Source organism: Rhododendron vialii, chromosome 11a, assembly GCF_030253575.1.
Source record: "Rhododendron vialii isolate Sample 1 chromosome 11a, ASM3025357v1".
Lineage (NCBI taxonomy): Eukaryota > Viridiplantae > Streptophyta > Magnoliopsida > Ericales > Ericaceae > Rhododendron > Rhododendron vialii.
Window position 1 is genome coordinate 31,663,090 of NC_080567.1, and position 22,900 is coordinate 31,685,989.

Sequence of the window (22,900 nt, forward strand, 5' to 3'; positions counted from 1 at the left end):
ACGGACGCCTTTGGAGTGAAGATCACTTATGCTTTACAACAAGGCAAGTAATACAAACAATTCATAATACATGTTCATATCCATCTTAAAGATCAAAATACGAATACTTCCATGCATTTCGATATACAAACAACATACAATATACGTAGAGTAGGTAAGTAGAGGTATTGTACATATACTTAGAGATAGGGGATGAGAATAATCTACCGTTCTTCTTGGCGGTAGGACGGCTACGGAAAAGTAAGTCGGCTATCGGACGGAGTGACTTCCTACAGTAAGCTTTCGGTAGCTTTGAAAGAGAAAGATTTCTCTCGAAACTAGTTCTTGACTAAAAACTACTAACTTTTGGATCAAGAGGGTGGTTGGGTGGCGGTTTAGTGGCGGCTTGGGATGAGTTTCAAGAAGAACTTCAAGAAAAACTCAAGAACACCAAGAACAAGAAAGAACAAAGTAAGAACTCAAGAATTTCTAGAGAGAGAAGTTGAAAGGTTGGAAGGTGCGAGTTAAATGGCAAGAATGGGGTGCTATTTATAGCAAAAGTCTTGGCTATTACCCAAGGGATAAAATTTTCCCTAGCAATTATTGTCCAATGGGTATAGATTTTTCTAGAAAAATAATAGGCCAAAAGGTACATGTACCCATATATATATATATTTGTGTACTTAGAAAATCTAGTAAAATACTTTACAAGGTACTATATAATCTTTTAAGACTTCCTAGGCCAAGATTTTCCTAATAAACTAATCTAATAAGCACATGTTCTTATTATATTATTATATTAGAGTACTTTAGTACACATATTTATATAGAGTACTGCTATGGGTACCGACGGTACCCATAGGGAAAATGCACCGACGGCCACCGGACGGCCGTCTCCGGTCACCGGACGGCCGATCCGAGCCGTCCAAAAATTTTAAAAAATAAAACCGAGTGGCCTTACGCGAGAATCAATGGCATCCGAGGTGTGTAGGGTACTTGATCCGAGCACCCATTTTTCGTGTATATTTGTATATACGTGTATATACACGAAAAAGGGGTACTCGGATCAAGTACCCTACACACCTCGGATGCCATTGATTCTCGCGTAAGGCCACTCGGTTTTATTTTTTAAAATTTTTGGACGGCTCGGATCGGCCATCCGGTGACCGGAGAAGGCCGTCCGGTGGCGTCGGTGCATTTTCCCTATGGGTACCGTCGGTACCAATAGGATTTCTGTATTTATATATAACAATATCTTTAGAAAATCTATGGCAATAGATTTATAAGGTACATATACATATTTTTAAAGATATAATCACATGAAAAATCTAGGAAATGACTATTTAATAAAATCCTAGTACTTATTGGTAGACTAACCTTATTATCCAAAGGGTAATATTTATCCTAGCATGTATTGACCAATGGTTAAAAAAAAGATAAGACTTGAATGACTACATGTCCTTTTAATCAAATATATATGTAGGTACTATTAGGTACCATATAATCTATCAAGATTTCCAAGTATCCAATAAAAAATTATAAGATCAAAATCCCTTATTAAAATAATCTAAATTAGCACATGTTTCTTATTAAAATATTAAATTAAGTACTTTAGGAAATCTAGGCTTTAATATAATATGATATATATATATATATATATATATATATATATATATATATGTACCCATGTCCACATATTCAAATATATAAGTAGGTACCAAGGATCCAATAAAAAAAATTATAAGATCAAAACCCCTTATTAAAATAATCCAATTTGACACATGTTTTCCTATTATAATAATGGATTTTGTACCAAGAGAATCCTAGGGTATTTTATTATAAAGTACATACACATATATATTATCTCATGGGAAATCTAAAAAATGATTTATTAAATAACCCTTGTACTTATTGGAAAGACCAATGCTATTATCCAATGGGTAATAATTTTTCTAGCGGTTATTGACCAATGGATAAAAGGGTGAGGTACTTTATTCATTAAAATAATACCATAGTCCTTTAAGCATGTGTATATATAACAATATATAACTATATATATGTACCTTTAACAAATCTAGTAAAGTACTCTTGGTAGAAATCTAGATTTAATCTATTGTCCAATGGATAAAAGTTTTCCTAACTTTTATCGACCAATGGGTAAAAGTTCATCTAGGGTTAGGTTCTTCAACTAATTGGTTAGAAACTAATTCTGTTTGCCATGTAGGATTTCTAGTCAAGAAATATAATTTTAAAAATATTATTTACTCACTTAGGAAAATACACAGATGCTTTTACAAACATACTTGTCTTTAGAAGATGACCATATTGTCCGTGCAAAAAGATATAATTTTATAAGTCTCAAATCTAATTATGACGGATTATTAAAATTAAAAAAGAATTTCAAACGCAATCCAAGTAATTAAAAATAAAAATTTAAATTTTTAACGAAATTTTTATTTACCAAAAATCAGGGTTGTTACAACTTTAATAAACGAGAAAAGAACAAACGAGAAGTACTTACTAGTGTTCTTGAAGAAATGAACTAAGAAAGCTTGGAGACCATTAATGGAGTTCTAGAAATTAAAAAATGACTTAAAGTGAAAAATGACAAGAAAGATAAAGAGGAGAGAGGGAAGCCTTAAAGTGAAAAATGACAAGAAAGATAAAGAGGAGAGAAGGAAGCCTTATTTATACAAAGATACCTCTTCTCTCTCACAAAATATCTTATAAATATCCTAAAAGTAGTCAAAAGTGGAAAATATCCGAAAAGTGGAAGGTTGAAAAAGGTAGCAAAACGTGGAGAAATTCTGCAACATGAACCGGTAATGGCCAAATCCCAATACCGGTACAAGGTCTTCAAAAACTGCCAATAACAAAACTCTAATCAGCACGTACCGGTATTGGCCAAATCCCAGTACCGGTTCATAGTCTCCAAAACTTATATTTTGGGCTTCCCTTGGTCTTATCAGCCCGACGACGACCCGACGCTCTACCCCTTCTCCAGTAATCACCCGAGGGGACTTAATGGGGCGTCGCCACAAAGCCTTGGATGCTTGGAAACTTCCGTGAGCAATCCTTAGCTATAAAAACCGCTTTAATGCCACATATTTCCTAAAACTATCAAAACACAACCTTACGTGCAAAATGGAATAAAAATAATAAAGTAAGAAAACAAACGCTACAAATCAAAGGATTTTAAGCGCCAAGACTTTACAATCTTGGCCGCTTATCAGCGCCGTCCCTGAGAGCCGGAGTGGGAGGCCGCCGGGCGTTCATTGGCCTTGATTCTTGCGATCTCCATCTTGAGAATGGCGACATCAACGTTGGTTTGTTCCTGCTGCTATTCTAGCATTTGTACGTATGCTAGAGTGTCTTCACTTAAACCAACCGGACGCTGAATGGAAGCGCTTACGCCCGGTAGAGCAAATCCAGGGGTGGGATGGGGAGGCGGCGTTGATACCGGTTTTAGAGGTGATGTGTATAGAGGATCCGAGGGGTTGAAAGAGAGAAGGTGGTGGTGCTCCGCCCATTTTTATTAGGGGGAAAATGGTGGAAATTTGGTGGAAAGAGATCTATGGGACAAAAGAGGTGGAGGACACGGAGGAGCCGCCGTGGATCTGAGAAAAAGGGTTCACGTCGGGTTCACCAAATTGTGGGGCTCCATTCCAGATGATTTACTCTTTTGGACCAAGGGTTTGAGATCTGCTCCTAGCTTTTCTCTTTGCCCTGCAAAATGAAGCACGGCTAAAGACCACACCGGAGGTTCTCCGGAATGGCCCTCCGGTGTAAGATTCAGTTCACTTGCAGCGAGAAGTTAAGAACTAAGAGCTAGGGTTTTTCTGTCCATACCTCTTCCAAGAAGGTATAATGGGATATTTATAGAGAACCTCTTTGCTTGATCTCCAAGATTGACCAACACTCAACACACGTCGGCTGATGTCACCCTTACATCATATTTAGGGTTTTGTAACCGTTTGTAGGATGAGCTGGCACCTTCACGTGCCCCTATCCTTATCCCGATAACCGCTCGGATGACGTCACGAATGTCACCACTAACAAGGTTGTTGTTCCCATGCAGGTGAGCTGGAATGATGGCCACGCTCATTCGGCACCGAGCGTGCTGTGTGATCATCGGAGGGTTTGCAGCCGAACGTGTTTCCCGTCCATATGGGGGCCGGAGGCCGAGGCGATTAAGCGTATCGTAATTAACAGGGCCCTCGGCTATGGAGGCCGTCAGCATGCCAAACGTCGAGGGTAAAATAACTTAGAGTTGATTGGACCACTGGATCACGTTCGGAAATGGCACGAGCTATTTCGCTCGGTCTGCTACACCGTAAACAACAATTCACGGCAAAACCATGAAAAAGAATTTCTCGTACCGATATAGTATCATAGTTGTAAAACACCAGATAAGAGCAATTAGACTTGTGCTTCTGAGCTACCTCCATCGGAGAAAGAGAAGGGCATTTTACTATTGCACAAAGAAAATTCTTCATAATCATTCATAATTGTTTGGTCACAAGAAAAATACTCCACAATCCTTCATAATCGTTCTTGTACAGTCCCCGATACGCGTACTTGTGAAACGCAATGTAGTACACAAGATATTTCCACAACAGCTTGGGGAGATCATTTGGCAACCGAAAGAACCCGGATCCTAACATCATTAAACCTTGAATTCCTCCACCTGCGATTATGCCCATGAGGAAGTTTGGCACGATGCTCGCTACGGTCATCATTAGGCTCTCGACCAGCATCATGAAGGTGAATAACACCAAATCAAAGCACACGAAGTGTTCAAATCCTCTTTGGAGTCCGGTTAGGTAATAGGCTAGTGCTCCGGGAATTAGTGAGATCAGGAGCAAATATGGCACAGAAGAGAGTGTGTTGCCCTTGACAAACGCAGTGGTGCCATAGTGACCATTTAGTCTTTCCACTTCAAAAACCTGGATAGATTTGGGGAAAGTTTATAAGTAACAAGAAAAAGATACAGAATTCGTGCACATGACACTCCCAAGGCATAGGGGCTGCTGGCCACAGAACCATGGGCTTACACCGTTTGAGTTTTCTTTTAATTTTTACTAGAGCCGTGACAAAACTTAGTTGAAGATAAGGTCGCGACATGCATGACATTCAACTAATTTGGAACCATACATTACTAGTACAACTACGTAAGAGAGGGGATCGCGATCTTTTCCTACCTTCATATCTTCCACGAATGAGGGGAAGCCACCAATTGCCATGAAATTAAGGAATGAAGCTAAAAACATGAGGAGCGCACATCTGGGCTGAAAATAATCACAACCATACTTATCAATATTGCCTTTCTTGTTGCAAAAATCTGTAAAAGATGGAATCACACATTCTATTTGTTGCATCCTGTTTACACCATATTTCACCGCCTGTCGATGATCGACCGAAAGGTGGCAATTATGAGAATGCTTCCTATTTTATTATTATTAAGTATTCGTATTAATATTAGAACTAATATTAGTATTCCTTTTATTATTATTTGCATGCAGGACACTTGGCTTGCTCCTACACATGTGGAAGTTAAAAGGACACTTGTCATGCTCCTACACATTTGAAGGGAAGTGGGAAGTTATTTTGACAAGTGGAAGCAAAAGATTGAATGAAGACTAGTGGAGAAGTTAGGAAGTTATTTCCTACGTTTGTTGTTTTCTATAAATAGTCTTTTAAGACTTCATTGTAATTCCTCTCCAACAAATCAAAGTCTATCTTTATTTGTCTTAATTTTTGGCATTACTAACCCATTCGGGTTATAATTAGGAGTAGGAGTAGAATTTCATATTCTAAGCTTAACTTAGGATCTTCGATGTGTCGCTCACGGCGATAAATCAATCGTTGAAGATTGATGGAAGTCTCTTCTATTTGTCTTCAATTTCGTTCTTAATCTCACATTTGACTCGACTGCCATTTCTCTTCCGGTGAAGTCCTGAAATACGGCGTGGAACCACGGATCCGTCTTGTGGAGACATGGCCGCATTCGCCCTTATTTTTGTTGTTGGCTTTGTTTCCCAAAATCTCCGTCGATTTCGATTGAGGAAATATTGGTAAACAATTTTGGCGCTAGAAGGAGGGCATCATTACTAAATCAGAAGTAATGGTGAAATCATATGTGAAAAGAAAACCTTAAAGGTTTTTGACATTTTACGTAATAGATAAACGGCCATTTGTTGGCCAATTGGAACAGTCAGGTTCCGGATCAAATGTAAAAATAATAATTTTCAAGCTTTGCATGATGGGCTTGAAAGCAATTTATTGTTCAAAAGAAGCCGGCCAATTGTTGGCCAACTGTTTGAGGGATTTGAACCATGTCTCTGCCTTTGACAAAAAGGTTCAAAAGAGACATTGATTTGCCTCGTAAAGAATTTGTCTTTGCTTCTTGTTAAAATTTCAGCCTTGTATGAAGGCTTGAACGAATGTGAAATGTGTCATTTGTAAAGAAGATTAAATAAACAACTGGCCATGAAGTAAATCCTTTATTTAGACCCAAATGTGAGGGTCTCCAATAAAATTTAATTTGCCATAAACATGGAGGCTTCGATAATCTTTTGTAAAAAAGGCCATTAGTGAAATTTGTCCCTAAATTGGAACAAATGTAACTGTTAATTTGGCCATTAATGTGCACAGAAAGTCTCGTTGGTAAGAAATAGTGCAGGAGACTATCATATGGCTTAATACGTTAATCCAATTTTGGATTAGTGTTAGCCTTTTTAATTCAAACATTAAATGGAGTGAAGACCTCATTCAGGTATGCATAAAGCCACTGTGATTGGCTGTGTTGCAATTGCTCCTCGACAGGGTACATGGCTTTGTTTGTTTCGAATATGAACCCAAATTAGAGGGTTCATTATAAACAAATGTAAGAGATGAAAAATTCTAGCCTAATACAGAGGCTACACTAATTTATGTGTTTAAAGAATGTCATCCAATAGGAAGATTAACCTTATTAAGTGGGACAATCTGTGAATTCTTGGCATCATTGAAAGGCTATACCCATGAGTCTTGGGGGGCAAAATTCGTCCCTCTTTTCGATGATGAATTTGGGGGGCAGAAATTCAACTTTGGATATATGGCAACAATTGGTTTGGTTGCTTGGTCTAGTCGACTTTGAACACTTTGCAGTCGATAATGGACATGTAGAGACTTGTAATTTTGGGCGCCACCTGTGTTCCTAAAGGCCTTCATAGTTTATGATTTTCAACTGTTTTAAAAAGAGGCCATGGTTCATCGTTGGCGACTGGAAAATTTTCAAAGGTCTTGTTGGCATCTATGTCTCCTTCATCCAGATTTTAGTAAGGATGATTGAAATGGATGATTGAAATGAGAATTAGCCCTCTTTTGATATCGAGTTTGCAAGGGGGGCAAACTCATCTTTAGAAGAGCCAATTAGGGGCTCGAAAATTTGAAACTCAAGCAAGTCGAATCATGAAAATAGTCATTCGACTAGAGTTTTTCAATTTAGACCATAGATGGTTGACGTAGAAAATGATCCTCCCATTCCTCCGTACTGGTTAAGAAGAGTAATGGTGAAAATTTAACCATGGAGAATGTTTTCAGCCAAACATGGCTATAAATACTCTGCGTATTGATTTCTGTCGATCAATATACATTTTTGGAGGACACGGAAAATTAGTTTTTGATGGAGTTGGCTAATAGATGTTGGTATTTGGTATTAATGCATATATATAGTAGCCAACGTGTGAAGCCAAATGATGCCTATTAATTGGCTGTTGTTTGTGACTTTAAAATTCATTATTGTGGGGTTCATTATTGTGGGGATTAGGCAAGGCTCATGGCATATGCGTAGTGCTCTGATCGACTAACCATGTTTCGACGTTCCCGGTTTCCTTCCTGTAGGAATCAAAGCCTAAGGGAAACTAATCGACTGAGGCATGCCACCATTCGACGGTGGTTATTAAGCCTTGAAGGCTTTATGGTACCAGTCGAAAAATGAAAAGATTGGTGTAAAATTTATCAAAAACTCTTCGAAAGTTGGGGGCATAAATGTTTTCACTGTAAAAGGTTATTACTTGCTTTTGGCCCTTACTCTTGTTTCAACTTTGTTTTCCGAAATCTCGGATGAATTCGATAGAGGGAATGTTTGTCGTTTGCTACGAGCGTGTTTTGGCCTTTTCTTTATTGAAAGAATCTCAACTCCCATAATTTGATCAAGGGGAATGTTTGTCGTTTGCTACGCGCGTGTTTTGGCCTTTTCTTTATCAAATGTTGGGGGAGAAATTAAGTAAACAAATGCTTGTGCTTGATTAAGGCTCATGGCATAAATCCTTTTATCGATATGCCATTCGTAGAGTTTTGATATATAGGCCTTTATTCGATAGGCCACGTATGTCCAACATGATCTGTTTCTGGTATCAATTGATTGCCCAATTGAGTTGGAGGGCATAAATGTTTACACCATAAAGAGTTATTACCCGTCGATATCGACAGAGGGGTGATTTAAAACTAGTGAAATTATTCACTTGGGTTACGTTAGCTCTTCACCCAAATGAATAAGGGGGGCATTGTTTACACCATATTTCACCGCCTGTCGATGATCGACCGAAAGGTGGCAATTATGAGAATGCTTCCTATTTTATTATTATTAAGTATTCGTATTAATATTAGAACTAATATTAGTATTCCTTTTATTATTATTTGCATGCAGGACACTTGGCTTGCTCCTACACATGTGGAAGTTAAAAGGACACTTGTCATGCTCCTACACATTTGAAGGGAAGTGGGAAGTTATTTTGACAAGTGGAAGCAAAAGATTGAATGAAGACTAGTGGAGAAGTTAGGAAGTTATTTCCTACGTTTGTTGTTTTCTATAAATAGTCTTTTAAGACTTCATTGTAATTCCTCTCCAACAAATCAAAGTCTATCTTTATTTGTCTTAATTTTTGGCATTACTAACCCATTCGGGTTATAATTAGGAGTAGGAGTAGAATTTCATATTCTAAGCTTAACTTAGGATCTTCGATGTGTCGCTCACGGCGATAAATCAATCGTTGAAGATTGATGGAAGTCTCTTCTATTTGTCTTCAATTTCGTTCTTAATCTCACATTTGACTCGACTGCCATTTCTCTTCCGGTGAAGTCCTGAAATACGGCGTGGAACCACGGATCCGTCTTGTGGAGACATGGCCGCATTCGCCCTTATTTTTGTTGTTGGCTTTGTTTCCCAAAATCTCCGTCGATTTCGATTGAGGAAATATTGGTAAACACATCCTAACTTCTGTGAATTCTTTACCTCTCCAATAATGACGAATGAATGAATTAGTAGCTAGACAAACTTTTTCAATGAAAACACTTCCAGGATGTATACATGGAATTTCCTTTGCTCTTACCTCATTTGTTGTGCTAGCAGGGCCAAAGTACACCACTCTACCCAAAGACAAGAGACAAAGGTTGTCGAACAGTTCAAACACTTCACTGCTCGGTTGATGGATGGCCGCGATGATAGTCCTCCCCTCTCTTTGCTCTAGTTGGGTGATTCTACTCATGACATAGTAGGAAGCTGCACTATCTAGTCCGCTTGTTGGCTCATCGAGGAAAAGAAGCTTTGGTCATTTCAGGATCTCGATGCAAATGCTCACCCGCCTCCTTTGGCCCCGGCTGAGGCCCTTGGTGCCCCAGCCTCCAATTCTCGTGTTCATACAATTGTGCAATCCCATTTCTCGTATCGTGATTTCTGCTCTCTCCTTTTTCTCGGATTTGGACATGGAGTTCGGTAGCTGAAATTGAGCAGAGTAGTAAACGGCTTCTATGACCGTTAACGTTGCAATCAAGGTTTCATCTTGAGTCACATAAGCCTGATTTGATGACAAACAGGAAAAAAAAAGAAGTAGTTATTGAAGGGATTGGAGTTTTTAAATAAGTTGAGGAATTTTTATTTATTTTAAATCCTTACTGATGTTCCATAAGCCAGAGCCTGTTTGTGACCATTAATTAGAATATCACCAGTGTGTCTAGTGTTGGCTCCCAATCTCCCTGCAGTTTGTGATATGTTACTAAATATACCAAGAGGAGAAAAATCTTGTTTACGGACTCAATCGTGACCGTCCAAAAGTGTTCTGGACGGTCTGGATTTTAATGAAACTTTTCCGGGAAAGTATATGAGATATACTTATTTACGGAGGTGCCGTAAACATGCTGTTTACATCTCCGACCAATCACAGCTGTTCAGAACACTTTTGGACGGTCAAGATTGAGTTTGTTTACAGCACCTCTGTAAACAAGATTTTCTCATAAGTAAATACATTAACGCATAAGTTGTGACATTTGAAAAAAAAAGAAAGGGATTCTGACATTGGTTTTTATCGGTGCATCCAGTGGCGGATCCAGGAATTTTCTTAAGATGGGTCACTTCTTTAGAACCAGCTCTATACATTTGAAAGTTGTAGGTGAACTCACATCAATTTTTATTATTCAATTTGAAAATGAGTATATAATATATCACATATTTTTTTGTTAGTGTTAATTAATTTTGAGCTAACATAAAAAATAAACAAACAGTAAAATATTAAAGTAAATAAGCATTTTTGTTCATTTTTACGTAGAACTTATAGTTATCCTAATTGATTTGTGTAACAAATAACATTAATTTTAATGGGTTTGTGGTACCAATGCTACATATGTTAGTTTAAATTTAGGTTCGAGTTGCAATAGACTCAAAATTTTGGGGGAGAAGTGTGTTTTTTAACTTCTGAAAAGACAAAAACAAATTTGTAAGCACTGGGTTTCGAACCTCCACCGTGCATGCAGAGGTGCCATATTTTACCACTGGAACAATAGAATAGGCTTGTGTAGTTTTCAGGAGATTAAATATACTCCATATTACCTCCTCAAACTTGGGGGCCCTCCTTTGCAGCCCTATTTTCAGTTGGGTCACGTGACCCATCTAGGCTTATACTATATCCGCCCTTGGGTGCATCGCACAGGAGATACGTGCACTTGTTTGTTAGTATCAGAGTGTATATCATTGTCCTGAAAATGGGAAAATATTACACGTACCTGCTAAGGCATCGAGTAGGGTAGTCTTGCCACAGCCGGAAGGGCCCATTACGGCCAAGACCTCACTGGGCTGCGCGTAACCCGTAAGGCCTTGGACGATGGGTCTCCGTCTACCTTTTATATCTGAAACCGTGACCCATAAATCCTCCCATGTCGTCGTCCAACAGAGGCTCAACTCTAACGTCCTCGTGATCTACCATTACTCCATGGTACTCTGGCAATATTGGACTAGTGCTGGTTTCCACCTCCACTGAGTGAATCTTGATTTTCGTATCGGTATGTGTGTCTGATGAGTTGAAGTTGATCAGTTGAGAGGTACCCACATTAGGTTCCATGGAGTGTTGAAGTGTGGACATTGTTCTGTCGTGTGTATTTAAGAGAGAAAAAAGAAAGAGCTGGTGAGGGCATGCAGTGACAAGGGAAGGCAGAATTCTGCTTATATTAACTTATGCTCGGTTATTGAGAAATCTCAGTTATTGAGATTTCTTCTTGCATTCAGTGCGGTTCTTTATTAGTCGGTAGGTGCGACGGTGAGATATCACAATCTGGCCCGAACACCTAAGTTATAAACCAACAGTTAGAAGATTTTCCAGGACTAATAGATCTCCGATTTATGTCTACCACGTTATTTGTGCAGTGAGCCACAGAAGTCCAATTATTTTTGGCCCTGTTCTGATTGTTCTAAGGTTGGTGCGAAGTATAAATTCTCGACAGCAGAATTAATGTAATTTGTATTGTTAGCATTTATGTTTATTTATTTATTAAATCGAACCCACAGATTAGGCCTAGATTTTCCATTAATGGGTTGTTAACTTTTTAAAATTGAACTAAAAGAGAGTTTGTCCTTGATCTCCAACTTTCTGATCAATTTAAATGTAATATAGTTATTGTTAGCATAATACAGTATTATGAAAGATTATTTTTTTGAAGGTATATTATGAATGATAATCTTACCAAGTTAGGTCTAGGTTAATAATGGCTATGTCTTAATACAATGAATGAATGAAGTACTTGACAATCGATTTTTTTTTTTGTTAACAGTCATAAGAATGCACATAACTGGGGAAATATATACATCCTTTTCATTTCGTTGTGTAGGGCTTCTGTTTAGTTGCTTATTTCGTAGGCTTAACCCTTGAAATTGCTAAGTCCTCGCTCATTGAGGCAAAATCACGAACCATCACTATGATTTAGCCCTCAGGGTCGCAACACTCTCGCTCAGGGTCAAGAAGTCAGAAAAAGGGCATCCAGTCCTTTACGTTAGACGCGACAAGTCCAGGCATGCTCGTGCTCAGTCCTTGAGCCATTTTGTGACCAAACAGGTTCCACCATCACTTGTGAGATAGGATATAATTAGTATATAAGATTGAATGTAAACTTAGATATGCGCCCATGGCAGTTTCAATTGGAGGTAAAATGCGAAAAACCAGAAGTAGATCAGTCAACACACTCACAAAAACACAGGTTTGGCTGCCAATTGTAGGTCTCTAGAATAACTTGAGATCAAAGTCTAATCGAAGATGAAACCTACGAACTTAACTATATAGAAAAACGCAAGTGCAATGACTACATATTTAGGTTGATGATTACATGAAAACTCAGTAAACGCGGAAAAGGGAAGAAATGGTGAGAAAAGCTAGTTCATGTGAATTGGAGTAGCAGTGGGAGTCTCCATCACTTGTATTTTCTGCTTAGGCTTCACATACATGAATTTGCTAATGGCAGGCTTCACATTTTCCACAATCTTGATTATCGCCAAAACAGGACCTTGTACAAAATCACCATACCCAGCAGTATCCCAAGATCAACCCACTTGGAATACCCCATTTCCACCTGAAATTCATTTTTCAAAATATATTCACCGGTTTTACAACAAAACGTCCCTGTAGCTCCTCGGTTCTTGGAGGTTTAGGGGGGCCACTTTTTCAGTGGTATTCTGAGAGCAGTCACTTTGTGCATATATTGCCAAAGGTTAGGTCTGTTTTCAATCATCCCCCGCCCATACCCCCAATGATTGGGGACTAGATGGATTATGTTATGTTGTTGTTGTTGTATATTCACCGGTGATCACGCCCCTTCGCCCTGTTTGGTTACTTGGAAAATTCAGTCCTTGAAATTCGTTCTTGTACATCCCTTGATACGCGTACTTGTGGAACCCATTGTAGTGCAAAGGGTATTTCCAGAACGGCTTGGGGAGATCGTTTGGTAACCGGAAAAATCCTGCTCCTAATGCCAGTACTGCTTGGATTCCTGCACCTGTGATTATGCCCATGAGGAAATTGGGCACAATGCTCGCGACGATCATCATTAGGCTTTCTACAAGGACCATGCAGGTGAATAGAACCAAATCAAAGTACAAGAAGTGTTCGAATCCTGGACGAAGTCCGCTTAGGTAATAGGCTAGCGCTCCGGGAATAAGTGAGATTAGAAGCAAATATAGCACGGCAGAAAAGATAGGTTTTAAAGGTATTTGCTTCGTTACTTATTTACATATTTCAGAAACTTGTCTTTTAACTTCTTGGTAGCCATCAGAAGATTTAAACGATGTTAACGAGAATTTCGATCACTTCCTCTGTTGCTCTCTTTCCTTTCGAACCCTGTTCTATGTCCTGGTATAATATCACATGATCTAGTATAAAATATACTGCATAAACTTGCATACTAATAAGAAATTGAAATGCAATTAAAACCAAGTTGCAGTACTAATTGGTGTGTTACCTCGTCAAAATCCTTGTTTATTGTTCTAAGGAAGTGGTCTGATGGATTCTGAAGAGTTGGGCAAGGGAAACCATTCGATGCAAAAAACTACATCAATCAAAATCAAGACCAATTAGTCATACCAAATGGTTCGGAAAAAAAAAGTATGCCTGCAATTTAAGGAATTCTCTGTGCTTTTACCTCATTTGTCGCGTTAGCACGGCCAAAGTACACCACTCTACCCGAAGACAAGAGACAAAGGTTGATAAACAGACCGAACACTTTGCTGCTCGGCTGATGAATGGACGTGATGATAGTCCTCCCTTCTCTCTGCTCTAGTTTCGTGATTCTGCTTATGACATAGTAGGAAGCTGCACTATCTAGCCCGCTGGTTGGCTCGTCGAGGAAAAGGAGCTTCGGGCGTGTCAGAATCTCGATGCAGATTCTCACTCGCCTCTTTTGGCCCCCGCTGAGGCCTTTGGCTCCCCACCCTCCGATTCTCGTGTTCATGGAATCCTGCAATCCCATCTCTCTTATCGTCGTCTCCGCCCTCTCCTTTTTTTCAGATTTCGTCATTGAGTTTGGGAATTGGAGCTGAGCGGAGTAGTACACGGCTTCCTTGACCGTTAGCGTTGTGATCAAAGTTTCGTCTTGAGTCACATAAGCCTTGTTTAATGAAATGCAAAACAAGTACTATGTTCAAGTGATGGTGAGAATTATAAAGATTACGGACAATTAATTTTGAGATGCTGATTTTCGCGTTCCTTTTTTTTTTTTTTTTTTTGGCTAAACAAAGCACTCCACTTTAGCATGAAGTGAAGCGTTTGCATACAAAAGCGAAGCGCAAAAATCAATTTCCTTGATTTTGTTAGTAGGTTTATATTTTGCTTACTGATGTTCCATAAGCCAAAGTCTGTGTGCGACCATTAATCAAAATATCACCCATAGTTTTAAATCGTGGTATCGGTCATTGTCGCGGTATCGGTCGTGGTATATCGGTATCGGGACGTATCGGTGATACGTCGCGAGAATCGGGTGTCGCGGTCATGAATTTTTAAAAATCATCAGCAACATGTATAAAACTTGAAAAATATACTTTTGCCCCCAACATTGGCTTAAATTATCACATTTTAATTAATTTAAAACATGTAATAGCCCATTCTCTTCATGTGAAATATCCGATAATTTATCAAAACCCGCAAGTCAATAAGATTTTACAAATATGAGAAAAATGCAACATTATGAGTTTCGATATAATTGACATAAATATCAAAAATAAGATGAAGACATTAAAATAAACACACCATAGAGGTTTTACATTACATAATCGCTAGCCACAACTAGTTTCAAGCTCATAGCTTTTAAGTCATACATAATTTTGCCCCGCACATTCATAAGTCACTAACGTACTAAACTACTTTTTTTTAAAAAAAATTATATAATAGTTGCTCCGGTCCTTGACAGAGGTGGTGAATAAAGAAATTGGTTTTGTAACTTTTACTCTCGTGAGTCGTGCCATGCAAAATCAACAATAGAAGAGAATATAGAAAATCTATTACTCTTGAGCCACGCAAAATTGGTAGCCGCGGCTCTCTCTCCTCCCCGCTCCGGTCCTTGACAGAGGTGGTGAATAAAGAAATTGGTTTTGTAACTTTTACTCTCGTGAGTCGTGCCACGCAAAATCAACAAGAGAAGAGAATATAGAAAATCTATTACTCTTGAGCCACGCAAAATTGGTAGCCGCGGCTCTCTCTCTCCCCCCCCCCCCCCCCCCCCCCCCCCCCCCCCACAAACAAAAAAAACCCCAAATCAAAGTATCAGGGGAAAGAAATACCTTCAAAGTTCTATGTACAACCATTCATTTCTTCTCCTCTTTCCGCTTACTTCACCAAATCAGCAATTGAGCACCAAATGCTCTGCATCAGCAATCAATACCATCCGTTTCTCAAGAATCTTAAACTATTTTTTTGGAATTTTTTTCCTTTCTTGAAATATGTTGAAGAGTGACTTGTTGAAGAAAGAAATTTGTGAAAGAATGAAGATAGAAGAGAAGATAAGAAAGCCACGGCAGGTAATGATCGGATTTGGGTTTCAACTTTCAATTGCTGTGTTATTTACTTATTTTCCAAGACAAGATCCAAAATTTTAGGGAAAAAGCAGTGAAAAGTGGAAGGAGTTGATGTTTGATGCTCTGTAGAAGGAGCTCTGTTTTTTTTTTTTGGCCGAACCGGTTCACAAATCCGTTACATACCGATACGTATCGGGAATCGGCCGGTTCACCTGTGATTTTCAGTCTCCCCGTTATACCGGCCTATATTCGAACCGGAACTCTCAAATTTCGGTACGAACCGGCCGATATGGTTCGTACCGGCCGATATTAAAAACTATGATATCACCATACTGTCTAGTGTTGGCTCTCAATCTCCCTGCAGTTTATCAGCAGATTTCAACAAACAGTTCCTTAATTATTTACTAATTTATCAAAATTTGCACTCTTAACTGATTGTTTAGTACCTACTAAGGCATCAAGAAGAGTGGACTTGCCGCAGCCGGAAGGGCTCATTATGACGAAGACCTCACCTCACCGGGCTGAGCATAGCCCGTGAGGCCCTGAATGATGGGTCTCCGGCTACCCTTAGCATCCGGAACTGTCACCCATAAATCTTCCCACGTCAAGGAAATGCCGTTGTCGGCATTCCACGGAGGTCCAACTCCAACAACCTGATGAGCTGCTTCTCCATGGTTTGGCATTGGAGTGGTTTCCATCTCTAGTGGGTTAATTTTCATTTCGAGGCTACTATGTGTGGCTGATGAGGTTGAGTTCAGTTGAGAGTCAGCAACATATGGTTCCATGGATTGATGAAGGGAAGCCATAGCTAGGTGTATTCACAAGATGTAGAGGGGCTATATATGGAGAGAGAGAGAGAGAGAGAGAGAGAGAGAGAGAGAGAGAGAGAGAGAGAGAGAGAGAGAGAGAGAGAGAGAGTTGCTTGTGGCTTTGAGATGGCGCGCAGAGTTTATATAGACTTAGCTTTGGAAAGGAAGTGCGTACATGCAGAACATCAAAGAGAAATTTCCCATTACTTCCTAGGTTACTGGAGGATAAATAGAATAGCATATACTCAGTTTTAATTTTAGTTGGTAACACCACCTAGGAAGGAAGTTCGTCTTTAGAAATTTTAGAAATCTGCAGAACATAATTCACACAGGATTTAGGGAATCAATAATGCTATGGTGACTATGTTTTTGGATACATTGCGAATTGTCATAAGAAAAAATTATTTTGTGCTCAAGAGCATTGCTCTAGAGTATCGGATAACCTTTATGTCTTTTGTGCATGGGTGGAATACAATGAAATGTGCCCCACCCACATTTTCCTTACAATTCGGGAATGACAACTCACACAGTATGCTAACTGGGTCACCAAATGTGATCTCCATAGTATTGTTGTTAGAAAATACTAAAAGGATTGAAAGCACGATTTTGTTGATTTGCTGACAACATAATTTACAGATCGAGGGCGAGTTCACGCTAAATTTTGCCGTCTTCAGAATAACGTCAAAATATCAGTTGTTTTCAATAAAAATTCCAAGGTGCATCTAAATGGTATTTTTGAACCTTCCGTTTTGACAATTCCGACAAGATCTAGTCTTCACAGTGTAGACAAGAAATCAAAAATACCATTTACATGAGTTATGTATTTATTTTCACTAGGATGAAAATTACAAAGATTTCAATCGGGTCGCGACGAGAAATAGTTAGGCATACATCGCAGCCCATAGGTGGAGTGCTGACCCACAACGCTCTAACAACTAGTTAGATTTGCGACTCGTGTAGCACAGATCTTGTATCCGTCAATGAAAGACACATGCGTCATAAGAGCAAGCCGTGCGAGGGTAACAAGATGGCAAGCCTTGGCCCAAACGTTTTTCTCGCTGATGCATCAAAAACCAAAATTTTCCAAACTGATGTTACAGGTGTACAAATAGCTACCAGGGAAAAGAGAGATTCCTCGGAAACAAGTTTTAAAGCAATGGATTCTATATTACTTTTGGCTGCCATTTATCACTCTGAATGAAAATTAATGTTCCAATTTGAGATATATTTGCAGGAGTTTTGTGGGTATAAGGTTGTGTTCCAGTTTCTGGAAAAACCTTCTTTTTAAAATAGAAGGTAATTTAAAGCTAAAAAATTATGTATTTACGCAAATAATTTTATTACCAATATAGATTTTGTTTAATAGATCTCATTGAGATCTTTTAAATGGTACAAAAAAATTGCAAAATTATTTTTTATTTTTGTTAAATTTGATTTTGAAATTATCTTCTTTTTGAAAAAAAAAAAAGATTTTGGGAGAAAGCGGAACAGGGCCCTAAATCAATCGGCCACGTTTTTCGCGAGGAAGTCATTATTCATTGGTCTTGGAGCACCAATACGCAATGCTCCAACACCATTTTCTACCCTACATTACTAAGTATGTAAGATTCAGATACTTATAACTGAGTCCCGCATAAATGTGCGATGCAGAAAGATAGTGAGTCACAACCACAACCTAAAAAATTTTCTTGGAGGTGGGTGAGGTGTTGGAGAGAGTTTGAATTCCTCTCCTTTTGTTCGTACTGTGGTTGGTTCGGAATATAAATTCTGGGTAGACTTTTGTAGACTAATAAGACGATGGGACACGTATGGTACTTGTTTGACTTACAAAAACGATAGTACCGATAGAAACTTACAGTATTATTCATGGCTACATGTGATTCCGGCCGTCCGTTTCGATATTGGATGGTTCGGATTTAAATGAAACTTTTTCGAGAAAAAATTTAATCATTAACATTTTGACGGTCCAATGGATGGCTACGACTAGCGCCGTAAACAGCCATTCACGACGGAACCGTGAAAAAGATTTTCTCGTACCAATATGGTATCACGGTTGTAAAACACCAGATAAGGACAATCAAACTTGTGCTTACGAGTTACGTCCATCGGAGAAAGAGAAGGGCATTTTACTATTGCACAAAGAAAATTACAACGCTCTGCTCTCGCCTCAAGCTCTCAATCGCTGCAAGTTCTTACCTTAAATCACAAGACCATACATTATGCTTGCCACTAAAAATTTGAGTCAAAGGCTCTGCTCTTGAATCCCCGATGTGCCTCAATCCATCTACGGAACATCCTCGATAACTTAGAGATTATACCAATAAACGCGAGACACCTGATCACTGGAATCAGTATTTTTTTTTCTTGGCAAAACATACTTGAATTGTTTCTTTGCTTCTTTTCAACTTGAGGCGTGTCACTAGCTGTCTCTTTTATCAATAGCTCGGACCAGGCAGCCGTCGACAATTTGGCCCATTGCAGGGGAACGTCCATTGTCATGGACATGACTTCCTAGCTAGGGCGCAAGGAGCCCTAGCTACCTCAAATTCCTCAAAATGAATAGGACCCACCAGCCTTTGGCATTGTTTTCTACATGGAAAACCCAAGTGCGTATCACATTCTATACCATTCTAGAGTGTTCTGTTTTGTTTTGTGATTCTAAGAGAAGATATTTTCTAGTCACATGTATGGTGCATCAGAAATATTAAGAATGTATATAATTATATGGGATTTCAACTCGAATTCAATTTTTTAAAAGTTCATTCATTCAAAAGTGGCACTCCTATCGCAATTGTTTTCTTAATTGACCTAAAAAAATAGAAAAACAAAATAGTTTCAAAGATTACATATAAACAAGTAAGGAGTAGAGTTTGAAACTCTATCTACCCAAAAGGCTCCAACAAAAAACTTATAATCTTCAATCTCAGACAGAAACTCTAAATCATCTAAACCAATAGCTCAAGTTATATTGAACAACAATTTTGTTCTCATACCTATTAGTTGAAAAGAAAAAGAATCTGACGCAAAGAATTATTATTGACCGCAAAAAATTACTTCTTACTCATGATCTCAAAATATTACTGCTGGCCACATCGAATTACTCCTGCCGCAAAGAATTTCTCTTAGCCGCGAAGAATTACTCTTGGCCACTACGAATTACTCTTGGCGTCAAAGAATTGCTCTTGGTCGCATCGAATTGCACTTGACCGCGCAGAATTACACTTGGCCGCAATCCACAAATAATTGCGGCCAAGTGCAATTTGATGCAGCCAAAAGTAATTCGAAAGGGCTAAGTGCAATTCGATGCGGCCAAGTGCAATTCATAGCAGCTAAGTGCAATTAGATGTGGGCAAGTGCAAGTCAATGCAGGCACGGGTAATTAATCGCGGCCAGGAGTAATTTTTTGGGACTAGGAGTAATTCTTTGCGGCCAGTAGTAATTTTTTGTGAACTTCTAATCTTAGCCATTGGCTTCAATGGTTGAGATGGAGTGTCTTTTTTGTGTCCCCGGAATGCTCCTTTATATGTATATTCTTCAAATTAGAACAGAATTTGAAATTTTTTGGTATTCTTCTCTCTCTTTTTTTAAAAATCATAAAGACATTAATGTACAGTTGTTAGGTATAAATAAATACACACGACAATTGTTTAATATGTGCAAAAAATGTGAGCGTTTTACTCAAAGAAGGAGAATGAATCTAAACCATTAGATCAAAATAATCATGCATTGCAATAACTTGTCTTTTGTTAAATATGGATGAGCCCTACACCCTTGTGTTATGTACTATAGAAAATTGTGTTAAATAAGAAAATTAACTTCAATGCGAAAACACAGGCACGTGTATATTTTCGTTGACTTCAACTTTCAACCTAATGAAGGCGAAGATGAAAATATAACTTAGAATCAAGATGCAACAAAATCAATACACTTGCCGCCACCAACATATTGCAATGAATCAAATAACCAAATATATAATTAATCAATTTTTTTTCTCTCAATCACTCAACCAACTAAATATTTAGCAATCTGAATACATTTCAAAAAATAACAGGGCCATATATATATATATATATTAAATATTTAGCAATCTGAATACATTTCAAAAAATAACAGTGCCCATATATATTGTATACAGTATATACTGTATACCAGAAAGCTTCTAATGTAGACGTCCGCATCCAAGCAAAGTGCGGATTTCTTTTTTGAGCCGTTGGATCTCATCCAACGGCTAGGATTTTAAAAGAGATCTCGCGGGTCAAAATCGCCCATGGGTCGGGTAAAATGGTTTCGGGTCATACCAGGTTTACCCACGCGCGGATCCTCCTATTTCTTTTCCAGCTTCCAAAACACGCTTGACTGGAGAGAGAAATACCTTCGACGAAGACGACGACGACTGGAGAAATACCTTCGACGACGACGAAGACGACTGGAGAAGAAGAAATCCACTAAGAGCAAGGTTTCTCTCTATCTTTCCCTCTCTCTCTCTCTCTCTCTCTGTTTTTTTTTCCTTCAAATCGACTAAGAAATCAACTGGGTTTTTTTTTTTTCTTCAAATCGACGAAGAAGAAGAGGACGACGACGACGAAGAGAACGATTGAAGGTATTTATCTCATTCCCTCTCCCTCTCTGGCTTCGAATCTGTATTTTTCGTGTTAAGGTTTTGCAACTTACATGGTACGACATTTTCTGCATTCTTAGGGCTCGATTACTGAAGATTAGGGCTCCATTACTGCTCGATTTGAAGGTCTCTCCCTCCGAATCTGGTTTTTTCTCTCTGAATCTGGTTTTGGATTAGTTAACTTACGACTAATCCCTATGGACGGAGAGTGAATGTAAGATCAATGTTCAGTGTTATGCACGGAGAGTGAATACCAACCACATCTATCAAACCAACTATGGAGTAAATTATCAACAGCGAGATAAAATAGTGGAAAAAAAAATACCCTTAAATGCTCCTAAACCAAGAAAGAAAGCGAGAAAATTTCAAGAAATCATTTACACGTCCAAATTTACAAGTAAACTGGAGTAATTAATTTAGACACAGAATATGAAATGGTAAAATGCTAGAGACACCAGCATAGTTTGTGTTTGAGACCTTTATTTGTAGAGGGATTTATGGAGATGGAGGGTAAATGAAAGACACTTAGTCTGTGTTTGAGACCTTTATTTGTAGAGGGATTTATTTGTGTTTGAGACCTGTGTTTGAGACCTTTATTTGTAGAGGGATTTATGGAGGGTAAATGAAAGACATTGAACAATAAAAGAAGTTAATTGATGAAGAGAAGAAGCTCTTTTATTCGATCCTCGTCGGTTCCTTTCCCTTTATAGAAGAACCGCCCATAAATTCATAATCCAAACACAGCCTTAGAGCAATGCAGCCTGATAGAAACTTTTCTCTTCTCTTCTCTTCCAAAATAAATTTTTTTTTTAATTGGGGAAAGTCAATATTGTTAGAATAGTTAGATTAGCACCTTAGAAGATGAGTTGAACTCTCAACCTCCTTTCTCCTAGTACCTAAGTGTGTTCTTGGCGTGAATTCTGAGATATTGCTCATAAGACTATTACAGAGTTTGTTATTAGCAAGGTAGTAACTTAGATTTTTCAAATGTTTGTTGCAGTGGCAATAGTTTGAGAATCAAAGAACCCATTTCCTCCTTTTTGTCCCCGTAATGATGCATTCAACCACAAGCAATTAATACAGCTTAGTTTTATGAGTCCCATTGATACAATTACATACTTCACCTGAAATATACAAAAGAAGATTGCAAGAAGAAACATAACAGTACAATTACTGCTAAATTGCACACTTTATATTTCTATGGAGAAGATGAGTGGGTACTTGTATTAGCCTACTCTCTCTCTCTCGAGATAGATGGGTGCATAGAAACAGAGCATGCGCATGTCTTCGTTTAAGAAATGCGTCTGATCTTCTCCAGCTAGTCTTATCCAGTGCGTTTGGACCTCCAACGAAATGTTGACATGTAGGCGTAATAGAAGCGGGGAGGATTTGCGTTTCATGTTTTTAGGTTATTGGTTCGTTTTTTGGTTTATTTTTATTGAATTTTTTTGAGTTCAGATTAAATATTTTATGATGTAGAACACGTGTAAGTCCAATTTTATAATTAATTGAACCGGTCGAAGTTTTGAAAGCCCAAACGATACTTAATTGCAAAAACGGGCAAGCTCGCATCAGGCCCAAAATTTGTGGGCTGACTTATCTTTCGTGCTGAGGTCAATACTCACGACCCTAATTCATGCAGATGTAATTTTTGCGGACTAATTCCCTCGTTTAGGTCATCAACTTCTT

The 22,900-nt window shown here is 38.5% G+C and overlaps 1 protein-coding gene, 1 long non-coding RNA gene and 1 pseudogene across 2 annotated transcripts; 1 reads left to right on the top strand and 2 right to left on the bottom strand.

Moving 5' to 3' along the window:
- Nucleotides 1-4,481: 4,481 nt before the first annotated feature.
- LOC131307110 (ABC transporter G family member 1-like) lies at nt 4,482-12,326 on the bottom strand (annotated as a pseudogene).
- On the top strand, nt 8,534-8,903 carry LOC131308918 (uncharacterized). The gene is made up of 2 exons (XR_009194600.1): nt 8,534-8,572; nt 8,672-8,903. It is a non-coding gene; the product is annotated as an uncharacterized LOC131308918 (long non-coding RNA).
- Nucleotides 12,327-13,495: 1,169 nt separating the features above from the next.
- LOC131308915 (ABC transporter G family member 1-like) lies at nt 13,496-14,662 on the bottom strand. The gene is made up of 4 exons (XM_058335962.1): nt 14,609-14,662; nt 13,918-14,382; nt 13,738-13,824; nt 13,496-13,628 (listed from the first exon to the last, which is right to left on the bottom strand). The coding sequence occupies exons 1-4, from the start codon at nt 14,660-14,662 to the stop codon at nt 13,557-13,559; spliced, it is 678 nt and encodes a 225-aa protein (XP_058191945.1). The 3' UTR covers nt 13,496-13,556.
- Between the last annotated feature and the right edge of the window lie 8,238 nt (nt 14,663-22,900).

Excerpts from the sequence above, each read along its gene's own strand:
- LOC131308915 (XM_058335962.1), bottom strand. The coding sequence starts at position 14,662 with ATGGGTGATATTTTGATTAATGGTCGCACACAGACTTTGGCTTATGGA. Across the intron at positions 14,383-14,608 it reads CTTTGGCTTATGGAACATCA|GCTTATGTGACTCAAGACGA; the intron begins GTAAGCAAAATA and ends TCATTAAACAAG. Across the intron at positions 13,825-13,917 it reads GTGCTAACGCGACAAATGAG|TTTTTTGCATCGAATGGTTT; the intron begins GTAAAAGCACAG and ends TGATTGATGTAG.